This window comes from Rhinoderma darwinii, chromosome 1 (assembly GCF_050947455.1).
Source record: "Rhinoderma darwinii isolate aRhiDar2 chromosome 1, aRhiDar2.hap1, whole genome shotgun sequence".
Lineage (NCBI taxonomy): Eukaryota > Metazoa > Chordata > Amphibia > Anura > Rhinodermatidae > Rhinoderma > Rhinoderma darwinii.
The window spans coordinates 54,814,655-54,833,708 of record NC_134687.1 but is presented as its reverse complement, the minus strand read 5'-3'; the positions used below and the strand labels follow the sequence as shown (position 1 = coordinate 54,833,708).

Genomic DNA, 19,054 nt, shown 5'->3' with positions numbered 1-19,054 from the left:
TGACCTCAGACCCCTTACCTGCTTGACATGGTATAATTTGCCAGTGCATGTATCTATGGCGTACTTCACTGTTGTCTCCTGGTCTAGCTCCTACTCACACCGGGACCACCTCAGGAGATGGCGACCTGGTAGTCTCCCCACAGCAAAGTCCAGACCCCTGGGGGTTAAAGGGTAAATACTGCGTAGGCTACTTAGAACCACATCTAAGGGCGTTGGCTAAGTCAAACTGTTTGAGTAGCACAGTGGGTACACAGACCTGCTGGTTATTACACATTATCATATTAGTACTTTGGTAATGCTTGCTATGTAGTTTGTCAGGTTTTTTATTTTTATTTTCTCTACTACAGCCCAGTTATGATCAGTTAATGTAGCTTAGCTAATGGGGGTCTGAGGTAGCCTAAAATTAATCACCGGTCTCATCGGAGGTTTAGGCTGCAGCTCCTTTGTTGTAAAGTACAGATCTGTCTGTTCAGATTGGCGGCTGTGTCCAAGCACAAGCCCATCACAACAGGAAGTCAGTGCATGGGAAGCCGATTTCACCACAAAGAAAAAGATCATCAGGGAATAGCAACAAATGCACAAAAAGTAATTAAGTCTTGATAGGGAGGATGCTAGAGTTCCTCTTCACATTAACCATGATGAACAGGGCCGCCATTAGGGCTGTATAGGTGGTACTGCTGTCAGAGGCCCAGGCAAATGAGTTCAGAAAGGATACAGACAATCGTTCTCACGTTCCACCTAGTAGTCATTCTATGGGACTTGCAAAGTTGCCCTATTGTTATGTGCAAATATGGGACCCATTTATTTAATGTATAAGAAAACGCACAGGCCTCGATTATTCTTCTGCTTCCCCATTCTACAGAGATTAACCAAATATGTGACATGGCACCAAGAGGTGCACGGGCCAGTGTGTGTGGGGAAAGAGGAGAACATCATTTTTTATGCTTGTAAAGGACTAGGTTATCCTCCTAATGTGCAAAAGTAAATAATAGAATCCAATATGGAGGGTGGGTGGTCTGGAGCCCAAGGGGCCCTGACCATAAGTCATTGTAGGGCCCAGATACTACTGATAGCAGCACTGATGAGGAGTAAAGATGTTGGCGTAGTCTAAGGAGCTGTTCTAATGCTGGTCTTCCCCTCTGTGAAGGGAGATGTCATTCAGAGTACAGGCTAGTACAAATAGTGCTAATATTCTGCTTATGCCAATGAACCAACAGGGCATTTGTTTACCCTCTAACTGCCCTATTATAGAAATTGTGAAAAAAGCAACTCTTGATAATGACATTATATTTGATAATTGCTCTAATGCAATTTCCTACTATAAGGCAGAATTCACAAGCACTGGTAGTGTGCTGCGCGGTCTTTGAACTGCGAATTGCTGCAATATGGTTATTACTGGTAAAACAGCTGCAGCATACTACAGGCCCATGTGGACCCAACCGAATACGTACAGTGGATCTAAATTGAAGCTTTGCTTTCATTCTCACTGCCCATTTATCTCAATTTGCAAAAAAAAATTGTGAGGTTTAATTCAAGCTGAATTTATTTATTCTCATATTGCTAAAGCTTGCTTTGTTGTTCTAGAGAGTTTGCGTCTTTAAGATACATGAATAATTTTAGAAATCTCATTAATCTCTTTCGTGCGGTAGCTGGGCCAGTGGATTAGGTTCACTTCACTAAAAGTTAACAAATGCCTGTCTAATACCCAACGTTTGAAATGCTAGATTATAATAACCTCAGGAATGACCTATGCGGATATATTAAGATAAGGAAATGCTTTGAAAAAGAATTTAAATCTTTTTGGCATAGATTAAGAATATCAGTGAGGGCACAGAAAGGCAGCACATGTTTATGGCTACAGGCAGCACAAGAAAGAAGGGGAAGGAATTCAAAGACTGTTCATATCATGATACCACTGATGAAATGCTGACCGTCTTCACCTTGGATTAAGTAAATAAGACATGACCTTGGATTATACTTACACGTACCTTGGTTTCTTATAACCTGCCTTTAGACTGGTACCATAGCAGTCAATGATAGCCCAATTATTGGCATTAAGTACAGTCAAACTAAAAAAAAAAATGAACCTATAGTGAAGCTATACTGAAATATTAGGAACTGCATCTACTACTATGAATAGGATTTATTTCTGAAGACAAATGCCAAATAGCGAGACCCCTGCAGGCAGAAGTAATCTTTATGGGGAATCCGGCAGCAAGTGTGTAGCGTCCCTACAGTGCCACTGCTGGGGAAATTAAGAATTACACCATTTCAATTACAATAAATCGGCTATCTATGTAACAGTGGACCTTCCTTTATTAGCTCAGAATTCCCCAATAGCGTATTTGAGAATAAGTTCTTGAATGCAGACAACCCATTTAAGGTTAAACTGAAGTTTCAGTGTCACAAAATACAGCAACTGAGATTTAACACTTCACACTCCTTTAATGAAAGAAGCTGAATGTTATCATGCATTATATACAGTTCTGATCCGTGCAAAATAAATACGTGAAAAATAATGGTGTTTCTACACAAGACTTCTTGCAGACGATCCATGTTACGTGCTTGTAAACCTGCAAATGCGTATTCATAAATTCAGTGAAACCAGATCTTTATGAGCAGAGTCTCGCTTTGGTTGTATACACTGCTTAGCTCTTGGCTGGTTCCTGTGGTATTGGAGACTGGCCGGAGAGATTAAGTGACAACTGCAAACAGAAAAATTTGTAGAAGCGGCATAACTTTCAGAGTCGATATATCAGCGAGGACAGCCTGAGGAAAGAGGAAAAAGTATTTATTATTTGTAAGATTTAATGATACGATCTCTCGTATATTGCTCCTTTATTTTATGGTTATATGTCGATTTATATATGAAAGGGTACTGGAGCGAACACCACCGAGGACCTAATGCTATGACTGCACCTTGCTTTACTGTAAACATTCTGGCTCAGTGATTGGTCTAAATGTATGAATATTACAATACTTGGATTACAGGATGGACTATCACTGACGGTTATAATGTTCGGACTACACTGCGTTCTAGTTATTCAGGTTTTCAATTATCCGTATAGTTCCAATCGACCATGATCAAATTCACCATTGTATGGAATCGAATATTGCTTACCAAACACTAAGGGGTTGTCACCATCACACAAATATTCATTTCTAAAAAGGTCTTACGTGTATTTTAATTGATTTTATGGTCAAGATGGCCTCATTTTGTATATGTATCAAATAAAGATATGTTTTTCCGATAACATAATATTGTTACATTATATACGTTGTGCATATTCTTGTACCCTTAATGGGTCTACACTTGTGTGGAACTATGGTCTTTGTAGGTTTATTATGCTTGCCATAAATGACCCTCCCCGTATGAGGTCTATCTAAACCATTTAGCAGTGCCGAGAGGATGTTTTGGTTCTCCAATTGTCATTTTTGAGTCATTTCGTGGGCTCAAGGGTGCAGCTTTGATAGGAAAAAAATGTAACAGTGCCTTAACCTAAAGTCAGGTTCCTTCGAACAGTAGATGAGGTGGTTGGTTGGTTATCCAGTTTAGTTAAATCAATACATTTTTCCCCTTTTTCTTCTACGTTCATTCTCTAAAAGGATATGATTGAATGTTTTGTTGAATGGTGACGCCGCCGCCACCATTAACAATTTTAACATCTTCATTTTATATGTTCTAAAATGCAGACTGGATCAGGTGCACCAGCCTTAGTTACTGATATGGCTGTCCGTTGCGGCACCTGAAAAATCCAAGCAATGTTATTTGACCACCCAAGTAAGTTGGCAAAAGTCTCACTGATCTTGAGGTCTAAAAACGGATCTCTTATATTCCAAACTTGTATCTTGCAGCTTCATAAATGACTGTAAAAAAAAAACCCCCAAGTATGTCAATGCAAATGATTCCACCTACTGTCGGCTAAGGACCTGTATTTTATCTTGGCCTTTAGACATGCTGCAAATACAGATGGTATCATGAGTGTTTAACAGGTCTAAAATTTCAAGTTGGGGCTAAAAATACAAGCACATTATGAATCCTCTGCCTACATCGTAAGCAATATTCATTTAACAGCTATTTCTCCAGTCTAGCAATGTGACTCATCAATGCGCTTGGTTCCTAGCTGAACTATATCTCTCCATAAAAAAACGAAAATTGTGGGGGCTTTTTTTTTTTTTAAAAAAAAGCTTAACATTTGAAGGAGAAATAATTAGATTTTACGAAAGCAATAACAAAAATGTATGTAATATAATGACCTACAATCTCAATCAAAAGGCAAATATAAAATTATTAGGTAAACAGAATAAAAAAAATAAACTATAGATATGAACAGAGACTCAAGAAATGAGGGGTGGGCTAACAATCAGCAAAGCTATACAAACTAAACCACGTGTCAACAGGTATAGGCCGCCGCATCAACTACAGCTTCATTTCAATGTGTAGCCAGAGTAAGAATTTAGGCAGAGGGGCTTGCATTTCTTTAGAGGAACATGGGAAGCTTAAGTTACTTTGGTTGGCAATGGGTCAGAAACTATTTCAATCTCATGGGAGTGTAACTTATCCTTACTTCAGCAGCAGCCAGTGATGTCACCTCCATCAGGTTCACTGCTCGGAAAGCAAACACAGCAGCTGCCAGCACTGGAAGAGAATGTAGAATATTTCAACTGCTGACCTACTAATTATCATGATGAACAATTCCTAATTTCTGTGTCACATGCGACACACATGTATTCGTACACCACCGCATACACACCACCGGTAGAGAGAATATAATTCAGTCCAGTAAATACTGCACAGTCAAGTCCCAAGACGACATGTCTCAAATTTCAGTGTGACTGGAGACGGCATGAGAATTGTGAGAGTTGTAGTTCAATCGAGGAGACATTGTAATAGTCTAGAGCACTACAAAAAATCAAATCACTTCCTTAAAGTCATAGGCACATTAACTTTGCGGGGTACTTTCGATTTGAAAGAGGGTGGTATTTCCTAATAAAAAATTTACTTATTTCACTTCCATGTAAAAATGGTTTATATTCATATTTTTTCTTTAATTTGAATATCTCAGCACTTTGGATGCCTCAAAGCTGCGGACAGAGCGATGGAGGGGAAGTGGAGGGCATTATAATCATACCTTTTTATTCAGTCATGCGGGTTGCATGCCCGGCGTGGCATTTGCCAGTGCCACTTTCTGCTCTGAGTGATGGCTCTAGCGGCTATTCCGGAAACTGCTAGAGCCGTTACTCAGAGAAGAGGGAGCGGGGCTTGCAGCGTGCAGTGCAAGAGAACATGAACATCAAGTCTGGCCTTAGTGGCACCTGAGATCAGAATAGATATTGTTTTCCTGTTCATGCAACTTGCATGACCGAGACAAAAGGTATGTTTACAATGCCCTCCCCCTCCCCTTTATTGCTCTGGCAGAGTTTTAAGCCCACAAAACTGCTGACATATTCCCTTTAAGTATCAGAACATCTACTTAAGGACTTGAAATACATTTCTATTTCTTCATACACTAATTTAGGCCCCTTGTGTAGCAATTTCCGACGTTTTCTTCTCACAAATGTCATCCATGCCTGTATTTAAGAGAAGATAGCCATAGATGACAACAGGAGAGAATAAAGAAAACCTGAAAAGTCGCTACTGTGTAAGAAATAACTAGCAAACAGTTCTTCATCGACTTACTGTTCTTCATCCTTCCTCCAGTTGAAGTGATATAATTACATGGGTTAACACAAAATCATTGCGTGATAAAGAGTTCTGCAATTTTTCTCTGCTCTCAACTGAGTGATGTAGAGGAAAGTCTGATGGGAGCTGAAGTAGAGAATAAGGGTATGTTCACACGCAGTAGCAAAATACGTCTGAAATTACGGAGCTGTTTTCGCCTAAAACAGCTCCTGATTTTCAGACATTTTTGTAACTACTCGCGTTTTTCGCGGAGTATTTTACGGACGTTATTAGAGCTGTTTTTCAATGGAGTCAATGAAAAACGTCCCAAGAAGTGTCCTGCATTTCTTGGACGCGGGCATCTTTTTACGCGCCGTCTTTTGACAGCGACGCGTAAAATTACACCTTGTGGGAACAGAACATTGTAAAACCCATTGAAAGCAATGGGCAGATGTTTGTAGGCGTATTAGGGGTGTTTTTTCAGGCGTAATTCGAGGCGTAAAATGCCCGAATTACATCTGAAAACAGTGCGTGTGAACATACCCTCATGGGGACTCAGTACCTGGGCCCCCAACAATCACAACTTCTGACATAAGAATGGGAATTATTACTCCTAAACATACATAAGCAGTGGAGGGAATGGGCAGTTTGGCTAAATAGTAATGTTTGGCTATATAGTAATATATTAGGAATAACAGCACTGTAGGAGGAGTCCCACCTATCTCTTATTATCCTCTACTTTTCCATCATTTTATTTCTTCTTTGTCTTTAGTAGTGTAAAGGCCACTATATATATATATATATATATATATATATATATATATATATATATACACAGTGAAGGAAATAAGTATTTGATCCCTTGCTGATTTTGTAAGTTTGCCCACTGTCAAAGACCTGAACAGTCTAGAATTTTTAGGCTAGGTTAATTTTACCAGTGAGAGATAAATTATATAAAGAAAAAAAAAAAGAAAATCACATTGTCAAAATTATACATATTTATTTGCATTGTGCACAGAGAAATAAGTATTTGATCCCCTACCAACCATTAAGAGTTCAGCCTCCTCCAGACCAGTTACACGCTCCAAATCAACTTGGTGCCTGCATTAAAGACAGCTGTCTTACATGGTCACCTGTATAAAAGACTCCTGTCCACAGACTCAATTAATCAGTCTGACTCTAACCTCTACAACATGGGCAAGACCAAAGAGCTTTCTAAGGATGTCAGGGACAAGATCATAGACCTGCACAAGTCTGGAATGGGTCACAAAACCATAAGTAAGACGCTGGGTGAGAAGGAGAAAACTGTTGGTGCAATAGTAAGAAAATGGAAGACATACAAAATGACTGTCAATCGACATCGATCTGGGGCTCCATGCAAAATCTCACCTCGTGGGGTATCCTTGATCCTGAGGAAGGTGAGAGCTCAGCCGAAAACTACACGGGGGGAACTTGTTAATGATCTCAAGGCAGCTGGGACCACAGTCACCAAGAAAACCATTGGTAACACATTACGCCGTAATGGATTAAAATCCTGCAGTGCCCGAAAGGTCCCCCTGCTCAAGAAGGCACATGTACAGGCCCGTCTGAAGTTTGCAAATGAACATCTGGATGATTCTGAGAGTGATTGGGAGAAGGTGCTGTGGTCAGATGAGACTAAAATTGAGCTCTTTGGCATTAACTCAACTCGCCGTGTTTGGAGGAAGAGAAATGCTGCCTATGACCCAAAGAACACCGTCCCCACTGTCAAGCATGGAGGTGGAAACATTATGTTTTGGGGGTGTTTCTCTGCTAAGGGCACAGGACTACTTCACCGCATCAAAGGGAGAATGGATGGAGCCATGTACCGTCAAATCCTGAGTGACAACCTCCTTCCCTCCACCAGGACATTAAAAATGGCTCGTGGCTGGGTCTTCCAGCACGACAATGACCCAAAACATACAGCCAAGGCAACAAAGGAGTGGCTCAAAAAGAAGCACATTAAGGTCATCGAATGGCCTAGCCAGTCTCCAGACCTTAATCCCATCGAAAACTTATGGAGGGAGCTGAAGATCTGAGTTGCCAAGCGATAGCCTCGAAATCTTAATGATTTACAGATGATCTGCAAAGAGGAGTGAGCCAAAATTCCATCTAACATGTGTGCAAATCTCATCATCAACTACAAAAAACGTCTGACTGCTGTGCTTGCCAACAAGGGTTTTGCCACCAAGTATTAAGTCTTGTTTGCCAAAGGGATCAAATACTTATTTCTCTGTCCACAATGCAAATAAATATATATAATTTTGACTATGTGATTTTCTTTTCTTTTTTTTAAATATAATCTATCTCTCACTGGTAAAATTAACCTAGCCTAAAAATTCTAGACTGTTTATGTCTTTGACAGTGGGCAAACTTACAAAATCAGCAAGGGGTCAAATACTTATTTCCTTCACTGTATATATATTTTTTTTATTTAAATAATCTTCTAAAACAATCAATATCGGCCAGATCTGTTATTACATGGCTAAAATCTCTTTAGCAATTTTTCCTCCTGACGACAAATGATCCGATAAAGGGGATATTTTCAGTCATCACTTGTACAAATATGGGAGTTTCATAGAAAAAAATCTGACTTCACATTTTCCATCCCACTTTGGTAGCTTGTCGGCACGTTTGAACATGTTGTCATGATTATATTTATTCAACTTATACTATAGTGGCCTTTACTCTAGATTTGCTTACTTATAGAAACAGTGCTACACCAGTCCATGGGTTGCATCTGGTATTGCAGCTCGGCTCCATTGAAGTAGGGCTGAGCTGCAATACCAGTGCAATACCACATTCAATCTGCAAACTGGAGTGGTGCTATTTTTGGAAAAACACAGCCATGTCTTTCTAGTCCGAGAAACGTCTTTTATAATTAATGTTACATATATTAGCATCATGAAGGGGTTTTCCAATTACAAATTACAATTTGGTAATATATGTTATGCCTCAATACCTCTCAATATCTCTGCCTGCTGTCATTCAGTGGATCCTTCATTCTTTACTTCTAGAGGATAAGAATCTGTCCTGCTCATGTGATGGGGACGCAAGATACACAGCGTTTTAAAGTTATAGTACAGTTATCAGAGATCTTGTAACGAGCGGAGATCTGTGTGATCATCACGTAAACAGGACAGATTTCTCATTGAATTACAGCAAACAGAAAATCAAAACCATGAAAAATACACAAAGTATATTCAATTTTCAGTATACAATGAATATTTTATTTGCTGAAACTGGAATATTCCTTTAAAAGATCTTCCTCATCCACTCCAGTGTTAGCGAAGGAAAATTATATCCTCCATGGATGTGCTACTGGATGGGGTGAGGGGTCCATACTGCAATTCAGAAGCTGCACCTTGGATCACTTTGATACTGCCCAAATACGTACACAAAAAAAAATTAAATATAGGTGTGGTGTGAATAGTGCCACATTGAAAGTAATCAGGACAAAAAATGTATAAACAGTTCCATTTGCAACAGATTTGCCTATATAAATAAGGCATTACTTTTTGTTGAAAGTTACAAGAAAAAAAACTAAACTTTCATGTAGTGTGGATGTAAATGAAGCAAATAATATTTAATCCAAGGGTCTCGCAAAGCTTTTAAAATAATCTGAATAACTACGATGAGATAAATAAAGTGTCTTCTATATGTCAGATATCAGCCAAATGGCTTCAATAAGTGCAACAGAGAAAGTGTCTCATGAAGCCCACAGTGAATACTATTCAGAAGGCAGCCACCGCCATCTGGAGAGACCATTCATACACCACTTCCAGCTGACAACACATGCATGCGTCAGGCTGCCAAGTTACATATCAATGACATATGGAAAGGACATTTTTGGAACACTGAAAACCTGACAGTATAAGGCTGGGTTCACACAGAGTTTTTTGCAGGCAGAAAATCTGCCTCAAAATTCCAAACAGATTTTGCTCTGCCTGCATGCCGATTTTCGCCCGCTGCGAAATACGCTTTCTCTCCCTCCCATTGATGTCAAGGGAGGCCAGAGACGTAAGCGCCCGAAGATAGGGCATATCCCTTCTTTTTCCCCCGTGAGCCGTTTTTTCCGATCACGGGAAAAAAAAACGCCTCTGCCTCCCATTGAAATCAATGGGAGGCATTTTCGGCTGTTTTTTGGCGCGTTTTCCGATGCGGTTTCCGTGTCAAAAAAACTCTGTGTGAACTGACCCTAAGTGAACTGGACACAAAATATTACTATTGAGAAAGGTGTTTACTTTTAGGAATTGCCTTCTAGTTAAAGAAAAACAGAAACTATGCCCCTTGTGGCTAAAATAGTATGAGAAATGGCAATAAAGTACAATGTACAGCAGTGATCTCCAGTGTGTGGCCCTCCAGCTGTTGGAAACCAATAACTCCCAGACTACGCAGGACATGTTAAGAGTTGTCGGTTTGCAAGAGCTGGAGAGCAGTGGCGTAGCTATAGGGGTCGCAGTTGCGACCGGGCCCTTTGCCACGCAGCGCGCGAATACAAATTTTGTTTGTGCCGTGATGCCGGCACTTCCTGGTTACGGGCATGGTTTGTTTAGACGTCACAGTCACATGGTACACTCCATGTACCTTGTGACCGTGGCGTCACGTGAGGGCTCGTTGCCACCACTGTGAAAGAGCCGATGTGGAAGAGCATGGAAGACTGCAGGTGAGCTGCAGAGGGGGCCCGTAATGTATGTGTGTTGTATTGTACTGTCTGTGTTTGCGGTGGAGAGAGGAGAGGAGGCTTTAAATTACAGGCCCCCCCTCCACCGCAAATACAAACTGCACGACACGATACATTACAACCTGTGGTTCGCACTCCCCCCTGGGGGGGTCGTGTGAAGACCTCCGGGGGGTCGCGAAACCACTCACCGAGGTCCTGCTTCCAACTGTATTTGCTTCCTCAGGATGCAGATCCAGTTGAATTTGATCCTGGAGCAAGGAGCTGACGGCTCCTTCCTCCAGCATTCACTGTGCCGTGAGCTATTAGTGGCTCGGCGCAGACAGGCGCGATTTAGTGACGTCATCGCGCCGGTCTGCGCCGAGTCATTCATAACACAGGGCAAAGGAGAAGGATCTCCTCCTCCACCCGTCATGGGAAAGGGGATAGGTAAGTAACTTTATTATTTTTCTATTATGCACATATGGAGAAATTATACTGTATAAGGAGGGGGGCTGATATGGTGGCTGCTATGAGGGGCATTATACTGTCTGGGGGGCTAATATTGTGGCAGCTATGAGGGGCATTATACTGTATGGGGCTGCTATGGGGCATTATACTGTGTTGGGCAGCTATGAGGGACATTATACCGTATGGGGTCTGCTATGGGGGCATTATACTGTCTGGGGGGCTGATATGGTGGCAGCTATGGGGGCATTACACTGTAGGGAGACAGCTATGGGGACTTTATACTGTGTGGGGGCAGCTAAAGGGGGCATTATACCGTATGGGGCTGCTATGGGGGCATTATACTGTCTGGGGGGCTGATATGGTGGCAGCTATGGGGGCATTACACTGTAGGGAGACAGCTATGGGGACTTTATACTGTGTGGGGGCAGCTAAAGGGGGCATTATACCGTATGGGGCTGCTATGGGGGCATTATACTGTCTGGGGGGCTGATATGGTGGCAGCTATGGGGGCATTACACTGTAGGGAGACAGCTATGGGGACTTTATACTGTGTGGGGGCAGCTAAAGGGGGCATTATACTGTATGGGGCTGCTATGGGGGCATTATACTGTCTGGGGGGCTGATATGGTGGCAGCTATGGGGGCATTACACTGTAGGGAGACAGCTATGGGGACTTTATACTGTGTGGGGGCAGCTAAAGGGGGCATTATACTGTATGGGGCTGCTATGGGGGCATTATACTGTGAGGGGCAGATAAAGAGGGCATTATACTGTGTGGGGGCGGCTATGAGGGGCATTATACTGTATGGGGCTGCTATGGGGGCATTATACTGCATGGGGGCATTTATGGGGGGCATTATACTGTATGGGGCAGCTATGGAGGCATTATACTGTATGGGGCTGCTATGGGGGCATTATACTTTATGGGGGGCATTATACTGTGTGGGGGCAGCTATGAGGGGCTTTATACTGTATGGGGGCATTATACTGTATGGGAGAATTTATGAGGAGCATTATACTGTATGGGTTCTGCTATGGGAGGCATTATACTGTGTGGGTGGGTAGCTATGGGTGCATTATACTGTGTGGGGGGCAGCTACGGGGACCATTATACTGTATGGGGGCAGCTACGGGGGGCATTATACTGTAGGGGCAGCTACGGGGGGCATTATACTGTAATGCGGCTATGGGGGGGAATTATACTAGGGGGGCTGTTGAGCAAGGCGGCTGGTCATAGGCGCGGCAGGGGTCTTGTGTTGTTGGGGAGGGGTAGGGGGGCCCAAGCTGAATTCTTGCAGCAGGGCCCATGAGCCTTTAGCTACGCCCCTGCAGGAGAGCCAAAGTATTGACCACCCGACAATCTCCTCCTTTTAACCTCTTCAGAATCACACATTCAAATAATAGGACTGTACCAAACATCTTTTCTTCAGTCATTTGCATGTATTGAGTAGACAAAGTGTTCTTTCTTTTGTCTATTATTGCTATTAAGGGGATATTCCGAAAGTATTGATTTATGGCCTTTCCTTGGGAGAGGCCATCCATGTGTGATTGGTGTGGGGTCCTATCCCAAGGTCTCCCACCATTTAGCAGAACAATCAATCACTTTAATGGAGCTAAGCTGAAGTGCAAGGCACAGCCATACGTACAGCCGCTGTGCCTGGATAAACAATAAAGGGGCCCATTGGAGCGAAGTGACACCCATAATCTGCTGATTGATGGGGGTCCACCAATTTATCACGAGATGGCTTATCCAAAGCTAAGGAAATCCATTTAATATACACATGTCCTATCATTTGCGGAGCCTTTCTACGGCACGCACACCTTCCCGCAAATATACGGGAAGGTGTCAGTAGGCCATAGAAATAAATTGGTCCGTAATTACAGACGAAATCTACGGTCGTGTGCATGGGGCCTTAGGTGACAAGCTCAGACACAAAAAAAAAAAAAGTTACATCTCAAGATAGTTTATATATTGCAGGGAAAGTTATAAAATGCAGTAACAAAGACTAAGGACTCATTCAGACAAGCGTGATTCTCGTCCGTGTGCTGTGCGATGAAATAACTCACAGCACACGGACACATTAATTTCAATGGAGCTATTCAGACATGCGTGACTTTTCACGCAAAGAGTGTCCGTTGCGTGAAACTCACTTAGTTTCCTATATACGTGCGTTTTTGCGCACCTAGTCGCTCATTGATGTCTATGGGTGCGTGAAATCCATGGACAGCACACGGACAACTGTCCATGTTTCACACATCAGTTACAAAGAAAAGCAGAGAAATAGGAAAAAAAGTGCTTGCACGGACGTGAAAAACACATGCCACACGCAAAACACACTGATGCCAATACGCCACGCACACGGAAATGAAATCTAGGAAATACACTGTGCTTTTTATGCGCGCAAATCGGACATGATTGTCTGAATGTAGCCCAAGACTCTTGTTTCACCCACTTATTTTTAAATGTTCCAGAGAACTCCATAAGTGTGCTGTAAAATGTACCATACAAATAATCTTGTGACACTAGTGCCTATTAAGTTGTTGTATCTTCTGACGGAAGAGAGGTAATCGTATGCTAACGCTAGTGTGAAAGAAGCCTTAGGCAGTCCTCTGTAAGCAAAACAGCCATGAGTTCTCTATACTGATACACTGTAACAAATCAGAACAGGAGAGAGATTTGAGCCGCTAAAAATTGCTTAGATTATTTCGCTCACAGAGAATCACCAGGACTGGATACATTGCAGCAAACTCTCAGCTGTGAGGCGTAATAAGGCTGTTCATGTATTTAAGATAGCACATCATTTTTAATTAATATATGCCATGACAAATAACATTTGTATATTCCAAAGATCATATATCAAGGGTTTTGGAGCTGTGTGATTTATAGATTTACATCTCTGGAGCCTGTAGGCACATTTTGCCCTGCGTCTTTAACTCCCTCCTATTAACCCCTTTATGCCGCCAATATGTAGATTCACGTCCTATGCCCCGTGCAGCCAGGAAGCGAATCTACAGTCCTCTGCTTCTGCTGGTGTACCGCTGAGGTGAGCGCTCTGACACCAGCAGCGTGAGTGTCCCCGGCTTCCCAGAAACCTGCTCTCTGACAGCCGAAACAATTGGTCAGGCTTCTGAGCATGTGATCACCATGATTAACGAATCAGGGTGATCTCTGAAAAGTTTGTTTGTAAACAAACCTCCCGATTGTCATCTCCTCTCAGCCTCCTTCACTTCGGAGAGAAGGCAAAAGAAAAAAAGTGTGCAGGCAGGAATAGTAGGTAAGGTTATGTTCACACCTGTGTTGTGTTAATCCGTTGTTCTGCTCCATCAGTGGAGCAGAACAAGGGAATAATGGAACCAACGGGGACTCCACCAGTTGCCGACGGAACCCACTGACACCCTTATCGATACAGAAGGAAGGTATATCACTCTTTATGGATGTTTTGATGGAGTAACCTGTGTTCTTGCAACGGTATACATCCCCCACCCTTTTTTGTCATGTGTGATCAAGGTGGTCTTGTAATATTTGGTATCGAAACCAAAATGTCCCTTCTTAATAATTATAGATTTAAATGAAGTCATGGATGCCGAGTTAGATCGATTCAGGAAAAATCCAATAATATCACATAGGTCAGCAACTAAGTTAATAGGTTTAACATCGGAATTCGGCTGGCTTGATATATGGCTGATGAGGAACCCCCATGCTAAGAAATGTTCATGCTTTACAAGTTCTAGGGAGGTGATGTCAAGAATTGACGTTACCATTCATTAATTACCTAATGTTGAAGTATATAAAGACTCTGATGAACTGCGTGGGGTCTCAGACCACGCTCCTCTTATAGTCGAGCTTGATCTGAGCCCTAGACGGGTTAGTAAGTTATATAAGATTTTTCCATCAGTCTTGGTGAAAATTCCATTCCACAAGATAGATAATGAATGGTCAGTATTTCTGGAAGCCAACTCGGGGTACCCGGATTCAGCGATATTATGGGATACCCTAAAAGCATTCATTAGGGGATCTGTTTTAAAAAACTCTATTATGAAAACACAGTACATTCAAAGAGATATTATTAAAAAACAACTAGAGGCGGAAAGGCAATATGTAGATAATCCTTCAGAAGCTACTGAATCTCAATGGAAGTCTCCCAAATGAAATATGAAAACTTGATACAGGTGGAAGCACAAATCAGATTTTTTTTTGAGTTGCAAATACTATTTTGAAGTTAGCAAGAAAAGTAAATTTTTGGCCCATATTGTAAATAACCAACAGCCTTCTAATTCGGTTTCCTCTATTAAGAACACATGGGGGCAACTTGTTCATGATGCTAGGGAAGTAGTAGAAGAATTCAGAGGATTCTATCAAGACTTGAACTGCTCAAGGTTAAAAGACTCTGAGGATACCATAGATAGTTATATGGATGGAATGGAATTCCCTAATATTGATAACGAACAAAGATCAATGTTAGATCACCCGATAACATCGGAGGAATTGAGAGCATCCTTGCTGGAAACGCCAAGTAACAAAGCTGTGGGGGTATAAAAGTTATACAAGGATAAATTAATCCCTATTCTAGTGGAAACAGCTAATTGTTCCTATGTTAGAGGTAGGCTTCCCGAATCTATAGAGGCCACAGAAATTATTGTGATCCCTAAGAAAGATAAGGACCCTCTCTTGCCGGAATCGTACCGGCCTATTTCACTGTGGAATACTGACGTCAAGCTGCTGGCCAAGGTTCTGGCCGGCAGACTGATTAAGGTAATAAATAGTATAATTCTCCTAGACCAGACAGTGTTTATTCCGGGCAAGGTTATGGTAAAGAATATCCGCCGAGTCCTTGCTAATTTACAATATGGGAGTTTACGCTAAGAAAGGTGCTATCCTCTCAATCGAAAGCTTTCGATACAGTCGAATGGCGTTTTCTTTTTAGGATTTTGGGTTGTTTTGGTATCGGGGATAAATTGGATTAAATTACTGCATAGGCAACCACCAGCCGGAGTAGGCATGAATGGTCAGAAATCATCTTACTTTAAAGGGAACCTGTCACCAGCATTTCACCTAATAAACCAGCAATACCAGGTAGTAGTGGGTGAAAAATCATTTCTATATAATGTATAATTGTCTTCTTAGTCGGCTCTGTAGCTTTAGTATTCAGTTTTTTAGTGTTCCCACACCGTATGCTAATGAGCATAAGAGAGTCATATCTTCATTCCTCAAGTCTTTCCGAGTTTACCTTTTGATTGACAGCTCCTCGCCTTCCCCCAGCACACAAAATCCCACGTTTGTGCATTGATGTCCAATTCTGGTGTGTGCGCACAAAGGGACACCGGGTTATTACGATAAAAGGCGTGAAATGTTTGCAGACCGTTATTTACAGTTGGAGGAGGAGTTTAGGAGAGGGGATAACGGCAATGAACTTTTGATAGCAGCGGCCAGTGAGGGATAATTAAAGTTCAATAGGTGAAATGCTGGTGACAGGTTCCCTTTAACTTCGAAAGGGGAGTGCGGCATGCTTGTCCTTTATCCCCTATCTTATTTACATTAGTAATCGAGGTTTTGGCAATGAAGATAAGAACCTCTGAGAATATAGTGGGTTTTCAAATGGATGATGTCGATAAAATCTCGTTATACGCAGACTATGTTCTTCTGTTTATAGGGGATGTATCTTAGGTTGACCATGTAATTCAATTATACCAAGAGTTTGGTTAGCGGGCTGGCCTTCAAATTAATTGTCAGAAATCAAGTTTGTTAAATATCTCGGCTGAGGTCAACCCCGATTTCCTCCTTGTACTCTGTTGAGGTGTTTGAATATTTAAGCGTAAAAAATTCTAGGGACCCTGCTAACTACATTACACTGAATATAATTCCTCTGTTTGCATTTTTGAGGGTGACAGTTAAAGCATGGAATAAGTTACCATTGACCAGAACTGCAAAAATTGCACTGATCAAAATGTTGTTTTTGAGAAGGTTGTTATAGAATGGTTTTGTTACTTTGTTCTCCTTTTATATCTAATTTTCTCCTGACTCTTCCTTTCACTGCAGAAGCACTTGTGGCATCCTTCTGAAGTCACACTGGTTATGGCCCAATGTCTTATGTATACGTTTTGTTATTTTCCTTTTTTTGATTGTAAATGTAGTTCTGTGGTTTTTTTAATTTTATTTCTGCAAAACTTTAATAAAAACACAGTTAAACAAAAAAATAGGTTCCGTCGGCTTTCCGTTAGGGTGTCTGATTTTACCGGAAACAACAGCACAGCATGCTGCGCTATTTTCTCCAGTAAACCCTGACGGATCTGCAGCAGAGGCCCCCGAACTGAGCTTACGACGCAGATGTGAACAGAGCCTTAGTTAGCTAAAAAAAAAACACCTCTATAAAAATGGTTAAGTTATCTAAAATAGTTTAAAAGTTATAACTATGTAAAAGAATGAATACAAAAACTTTAAATTTAGGCCTGGTAACTAAATATTTAAGTAGATAAATAGAGCTACATCACATATGCAGTAAATAAATATTGCAATGAAAATACAGCGCCAATTTCCAATACAGTGCACTCCTGACCCAGAGCAGTAGATGACCTCCTCACACGGCTGCCATTGGCACATGCTTCTTGTGCCCATAGGGCCTTTTACACGGTGCAATTATTGCCCGAAGGATCATTAGTAGGAACGAATGATCCCATTCATGGTACAGTGTAAACGTGTGCAGCCAGTGAAGATCAGCGATAATTCGCTTGTTTTTCGTTAATCAAATCTTTTTTGCTGAATAATGATCGTTTGTCAGCAGTAAATACTCTCATCGTTTGTAATGGAAACATCATGAGAGAAGGAAAGACAAGCGACCGCACAAACAATCGCAGTTACAAATAAAACACCTGATTATTATAACATAAATGAAAGTCTTATGAACGTAAACAACTTGATAATATCAGCACTCGTTTTAGCAATCTATCTTTCCATATAAAAAGAACCCTAACTGAAAATCAGGCTCTTGGAACACCGGATTCTCTCACACGAAAAGATCACTAAAATGAGTGTTGATCGCCGATCTTCGCAGTTACATCTAAAACACACGACGTGCTAAGGTTTCGTGTGATCGCTTGTCTTTCCTCCCCGCATGCTGTTACCATTATAAACGACAAGCAGATGTCTGTTTACGCGAGTAGATGTCCTGCCGACAAACGATAATTTTTAAGTCAGCACGACAAAAGAGCGAATTATTGCTGATCGTTGGCGCGCTGCACACGTTTACACTGAACAATGATTGGGAATGTTCGTTCGATCTAACGATCATTCGGGCGATTATCGCCAGGTCTAAAAGTCCCTTTAACCTGTAGAATGAAAACGTAAAAAAATGCTACTATCTGATAAAACAAGTACATAATGGCTCATTTGAATAAATCTAAAAAGTAAAATAAGAGTAATTATGACAACCTCTCATAGTAGGTATAGGAGAGAGCATAGTACTGATAACTACAGGGATCATATAGACTAGAGAGCATTAAAGGACATGTAAGAAATACCATATTGTTTAACTAGTGCATAAACTCAATTAGTCTTACCAGCAAGTATCTCCAAAGAGTTGTAGCCAAGGATTCTGTCCCACAATAGAAGTAGCTGATCTGTAGCCAAATAGCCAGAAAAGCCTCGAACCATCCATTTAAATGATATGCGCAGCCTGAATCATATGAATTATAAAAATTACATTATTCTTATCTTTGCCTTTAATTAAATTATTCTTTTATACAATGCATCAAATAAATGTTTGCCTAAAGGGGAATTTCATCTACATATTACAAATTAATATTCATGTTTATGTATATTTATGGTAAATGAGTGATGATTGGTGAGGATCCTTTTCACGGGACCCAAAACAGTTCCAATTCAAGAAGGTCCTGATATCCATCATCAGATATTTCTTTAAGTTTAACAGACTGCCACAGGAACTGTAGCAGAGCTACTATAGTTAGAGCCATTGCAGTCCCAGAGCCCCTGAACCCACTTGAATTTGAACAGTGAAGCTCCTGGGAAAGGGAAAACCAACCATCGTTATTATTGAATTCCACTTATACCCCTTCAGGATGCAGCCAGTTTCAATCTTAAGGGGTTTACCAGAAATCCACAATTATCACCTATCCACTGGATAGGTGATAATTGTCTAAATCACTGGGGGCCACTCCGCTGGGACCATCACTGCTCGCAAGAACGGGTCCCGAATCCCCCGTTCCTCCTCACTGTACACCCCGCAGTG

At 41.4% G+C, this 19,054-nt stretch overlaps 1 protein-coding gene across 2 annotated transcripts in view; it reads right to left on the bottom strand.

The window, feature by feature from the left end:
* Positions 1-2,104: 2,104 nt before the first annotated feature.
* Positions 2,105-19,054, bottom strand: part of TBC1D19 (TBC1 domain family member 19) — a 141,153-nt gene continuing 124,203 nt past the window's right edge. Inside the window, exons 17-19 of one of the 2 annotated variants that reach the window (XM_075858863.1) lie at positions 18,366-18,481; positions 4,569-4,639; positions 2,105-2,769 (exon numbers count right to left, since the gene is read on the bottom strand). In XM_075858863.1, coding sequence (XP_075714978.1) covers positions 2,695-2,769; positions 4,569-4,639; positions 18,366-18,481 — 262 coding nt within the window. In that variant the 3' untranslated portion in view covers positions 2,105-2,694. The remainder of the gene's footprint in view (positions 2,770-4,568; positions 4,640-18,365; positions 18,482-19,054) is intronic. The other variant, XM_075858854.1, reaches the window with a different exon arrangement.